This window comes from Cannabis sativa, chromosome 9 (genome assembly GCF_029168945.1).
Source record: "Cannabis sativa cultivar Pink pepper isolate KNU-18-1 chromosome 9, ASM2916894v1, whole genome shotgun sequence".
NCBI lineage: Eukaryota > Viridiplantae > Streptophyta > Magnoliopsida > Rosales > Cannabaceae > Cannabis > Cannabis sativa.
This window is the reverse complement of record NC_083609.1, coordinates 5567167-5572720: the sequence shown is the minus strand read 5'-3', so window position 1 is coordinate 5572720 and position 5554 is coordinate 5567167. Positions and strand designations below refer to the sequence as shown.

General features: G+C 30.2%; 1 protein-coding gene across 1 annotated transcript; it reads left to right on the top strand.

Annotated features, from left to right (window-relative positions):
• Positions 1 to 1710: 1710 nt before the first annotated feature.
• LOC115723029 (major allergen Pru av 1) lies at positions 1711 to 2946 on the top strand. Its single transcript, XM_030652428.2, has 2 exons — positions 1711 to 2109; positions 2411 to 2946. The coding sequence occupies exons 1-2, from the start codon at positions 1926 to 1928 to the stop codon at positions 2710 to 2712; spliced, it is 486 nt and encodes a 161-aa protein (XP_030508288.2). The 5' UTR covers positions 1711 to 1925; the 3' UTR covers positions 2713 to 2946.
• Positions 2947 to 5554: the final 2608 nt, after the last annotated feature.

Below are 5554 nucleotides of genomic sequence, written 5' to 3'. Positions count from 1 at the left end.
GGGAATTACTCCGTAACGAATTTCAAAACATAGGAAGTTCGACCGCAAATTATTTTTGTAAAAATAACGAATAAAAAATTAACCATTTGTATTTATGTAATTCTTTTTTTTTTTATCATTTTTAAATATATCTAATTAATAAAAGAGTAAAATTAGATTTAATATTTAAATGTAATACTTGAGTCACCACCCACAAGTGAACTAAGTTATTACCGCAATACCGATGTCAGCATTGTACACAATTTAGAGGATAATATTATGAAATCTATTTTCGAGTAGTAACATATACAAAAATCAAACCTTCATGAGGTTATGTTGTAAATGTTTGGTACACATACTTGTCTATAGACAATATCAGAATAGTTTTTTTCTTTTTTTCCTTTCTATATATATTAAAATGGAAAAATAGTTTATACGGTCATAATAAAATGTGAACAAGCTAGCTAACAAAGTAGAAAATTTATTATTTTGATCAAACTAATTTCCATTTTCTTGAAAAGAAAAAAAAAACATTCTGTATATCGAAACTGGGGGCCATGTTAGGTTAGGTGTGAGATGAACCATTGATTATTTATTTATTTACTAATTCCAGAAAGTAATTTTTTTAGAGAGAGAGAAAGAGAGTTGGAGTCTATATTAGAAGTGTACAAGCAAATAAATAAATAAATAAAGAAAAATATTTTACAAAAGGAACCGAAATGATGAAATTACTAATTATTCTTTTGAAAGGAATTAGAATTACTATATTTTTTTTCTTTTTAAATCAAATTCATTCATTCAAAAACAAAACTTACAAAGAATTAGGCAAATCTCGTCAAATAGCTAGCGTGACTCGCACGAGGGAGATTAATCCCAATCAATATGATACTAATTTTATTAATCAAAACATAATCGACTAATACATGAGTTATTATATTAATTTCTTCAAACACAAAAGATAGACCTTCAAATTAGCAAAAGACAACAAATATTTGATATGATCAAGTACCCCATTTATGTCTCTGCAGCTGACCTCTTTTCGTTAGATTAATCGAATAGCTTTAAGACAATCTGACTCGATACAAAATTGTTGAATTCTGTTTTGTCTGAAATTACTAATTTATTTGAGCAAATTCATGATTTTATCTGTTTTCAATTTAAATGACTAAATAATTATATAATAAAAAAAAATTGGGTATAATATGGCTTTAGCACTGACCATTAATTAATCAACATGTTGTAATTATCAATGACCAAAAAAGGTTTATAAGTTTGGCTAGTGATTTTATCTTTTATTTAAAATAATTTATTGTAGTGGAAAAGTTGCTACAATAGATTGTTATTTTTCAATGACACTTTTAGAAAAATACCAAGACTTAAAAATTTTCATGACTTTCTGCTTCTGCTTCTGCTCCTGCTTTTTATTTTTATTTTTACTGCTAAAAATAGAAGAATGGCAAAAGTTAAAACTTAAATCAGAAATTAAACTCATATGTATGCTATGTATTTTAAAAAGAGAATGTGATATTGTCAATAATTACTCTACAGGTTTCTTTAAAATTTGGTTACATCATCTAGATTGTCAATTATTTTAATTTTCTTTCTTCTTATAATAAATATATATGGGCGCCATATTTGACTAGGAAACTACTTATTGAAAGCTATAATTTCCTACCAGACCAAAAAAATATATAGCTTTGCCAACAATTTGAGTTATCCAATTAATAAGTAACAACTTGTTTTAATATAAGTCAATAAAGAGGGTAAGTAAGTAAAGTACTGTTCTCACTAACACAAGAGTATTTTTAGCCTACCTTATAGCTTATAAATACCAACCAAAATGTGCCTATTTCTTCAGCAAAACTAACTAAGAAAAATACCACTCAAACCCATACATTCTCTCAATAAATTAATTTCCCCTTTGTTCATTAATCAAACACAACAACATGGGTGTTTTCACTTACGAATCAGAGTTCACTTCCTCAATTGCTCCAGCTAGGCTTTTCAAGGCCTTTGTCCTTGATGGAGACAATCTCGTCCCGAAAATCGCTCCTCAAGCAGTTGAAAAGGTTGAAATTCTTGAAGGAAATGGTGGAGTTGGAACAATCAAGAAGATCACTTTCGGCCAAGGTAATTTTAATTAATAACTTGTGTTGCAAGCTAGAAACCTAAAAAACAATTAATAAGATGGTATGCACCCGAAAGACGACCTAGGGTCAGACTTAGGCTAAAGCAGACTAAGTTTGCGTCGGTTGTTTTGTAGGGTTTCCATTCAAGTATCCTAAAATAAATTTAAAAAATTATTTTAAATAATTAATAAGATGGTATGCACCCAAAAGACGACCCTGTATGTAAGCAGGGTCGGGCTTGGGCTAAAGCAGGCTAGGTTTGCGTCGACTTTGTATGAAAGTGTGTGTTGTTAATTTTGTAGGGGTTCCATTCAAGTATGTTAAGCACAAGATCGAGGCGATCGACAAGGAGAGCCTAACATACTCTTACAGCATAATTGAAGGAGATGCTTTGGAAGGAAATCAGCTTGAGAAAATAACACATGAATCAAAATTGGTTGCTTCGGGTGATGGAGGCAACGTAATTAAGACTGTTAGCAAGTACTACAGTGCTGGTGATGCTCAGGTGAATGAAGAGAAAGTTAAGGAAGGTGAGAAACAAGCCACTCAAATGCTCAAGACTGTTGAAGCTTACCTCAAGGACCACCCTGAAGCTTACAACTAAATTTATTATATGATAATAATAAACACTTTTAATACTATTATTATTATTATATAAATGGTTATGAAGGTGTGTGGGTGTGGCTTGGCTTGGCTTTTTATTTTTCTTTATATGCCAATAAGAGTGTGAGAGTTGTGAGATTCTGTAATGTTTTGTGAACATGATATTGCTCTACATCTTAATTTTCCTATCATATAATATATGAATAATATCAAAAATATTGCTTACCATTATTAATGATGATTTCTTCACTACTTTTGTTTATTTATATATATGGGAATTAATATGACCAAGCAAAATAGGCCTAATAAGAACTGGTCTGCATATACATACGAGAGCTTTAAAAAATCAATTTTATTAATTATATCTCTTTATTTATACTTATATATAATAATTCCACACATACATACAGCATTATGTAAGATCTACACAAAAAAATAGATAACTAATAAACATTACTTAATTACTTTGAAATAACTATACAATATCCTTTAAGTTACTTAATTAGAAATGTCCGTACAAATCATATATTAAGACACATTTCAATTTTGCATTATATATAGTTGATATTGATGAGATTGGTTGGTTAATGTAGTTTTCACAGATTATAGGCTACTTTTACAAAGCCATTAATATATATTGACCACCGTACTAAAAGAAAAAACTCTCTCTATATATATCATGATAATTTAAAATAATAATGTGATGCATACAATTATATATGAGTGGAATTTAAGGGTGGAAAATATACTTTTGTTCCGGGGTACTTAATTTCAAGAAAATGTTTATATTTAATATAGAAAAACTTATAAAAATAATTTTCATGCTCCTAAGAAAGCTTCAAGCTTCATTTATCTTTAATTTAAGAGTAGTTGTGCATGTGTCATTGAATATATGACCAGGTACAAACTTTTAATAAAACAAAGAAATATATATGTCATAAAAAATTACAAATAAAAAAATGGTCATCTTATAAAGACAAGTAACTGTGGCTTTCATATTCATTGAGAGCAATTGTTTAGGAAATATCTTTGAATTTGGAGTTTTCCTTCATCTGTTGATTAAGATGTGTGACTAAGTCTCTAGACTACACTATATAGTGTAATATAATAACAAATCAAACTATTTTGAAAATGATCAAGGCTAGTGCTAAAAAAGTTAATTATTCACCTCAACTAATAACCAAAAATTTCACATAAATGGTCAAATTCTTTACCAACTAAAGTCAAAGATGTTTTGCAGCATCACTTCCTGCTTTGCTTTTTTTTTTTTTCTAAGGGAGAAGAGATAAATTGGACAATGTGATCTATTACAAGAAAAGGAAAGATAATGCTCAAAAAGCAAAATCGATTAATTTAAACTTACCAACCCGTTAACAAGATCAACAGAAAGAAAAGCCTAACAATTACTTTAACTAGATTAACAATCAATTCTCTAACAGGTGCGAAGGAGACTTAGTGCATGTTTGACATCATAATTAAAAAACTGTTTTTTGTTTTTAAAAACAAAAAATTGTTTTTAAAAACAATTTGGCTTGTTTGGCCTTGTTTTTTAAAAACAGTTTTCAGAAAACAAAGTTACAAAAAACAAGAATTTTGAAAACAACCACTACTACAAATTATACAATTAACGTCGGTCAACACTACTGTTCATTGTGTTGACCGTCGTAAATAGTGCTTAAAATTTAGTCGCGTCTGTTCCTAAACGACGCTGAAAGTATACAAATTGCGTCATTTATCAAATGACGGTAAAAAAGAACCCGACGAATAAAGCTCAAAAAATTATAAAAAATTTCTTTCTTTTTGCGTGTATTATAAACAGCTAAATATTTTGTTTATGAGGTTTTAAAACCGACGCAACATATGATGATGAGAGTGAGTAAATGATGCGAAATTGTGTGAAATCCCTAAACCCCCAAATCAGATGCCATTGTTCACACACTCGTCCCTAACCTTTAATCGCAAAAAAGCTTTGGGGAAACCCTCTCATCTCCCCCGTCGTTCACTTCTTCGAAACTACATCGCCTCATCCACTCATGTCCCCCGTCATTCTCTTCTCATCCATGAATACCCTCTCTCCATTTCTTTACAATCTCCATGACCCTCCCCTCTCCATTTCTCTTTATTTCTTCTTCTCTGGCAATGCTCTAAGACTCACCACTTTGATTCTTCAAAATTTTCATCTGCATTTACCTCCTCTCACTATCCCCTTCGGTCTCAGAGATCATTGACAATTCATCATTCTTTGTTGGCGCTCAAGCTCGATAAATGCCTCAAGCCAACATCTCTTCTTTGTCTCAGGTACGTATAGCCCTTTTAGCTCATTTTTTTTTTTTTACTTTCTCTTGATAACTTATTTTTATCATCTATTTGGTTGTTCTCATGATTAGATTTCAACTTTTTATGGTTCTTCTAAAAACCTAATGTTTTTTGAAAAAAAATGAAATTAAACTTCTCAACTAGTTTTTTTTGTCAATCCCTCATTGTTTCTCTCTCTTAGATCTGGTGCACAAATCCTTTTGCTCCGCCTTTGGTCTTTCGTCGTTGCTCCGCCTCTAACCGTCCACCGTTGCTCTGCCGAAATCCTAAACTCATCTTACGATTAAGGTTTTTTTATGAGTTTATATATATGTTGATTGAGTCTTTTGAGTTGCAATATGGTTTGATTTTGCTCTTATTTTTGTGTTTAATTTCTCTGTGTTTTAAGTGTTTTTTGGATCTGTCATTATTTATATTAAACTGTAAATATAGATTATGTTTTTGGTATATCTTACTCTTACATTTTTCAAATATGATACCAATTCTATGAATATCAGGCCTCGTAGTTATAGTGTTTTGTTGGACAC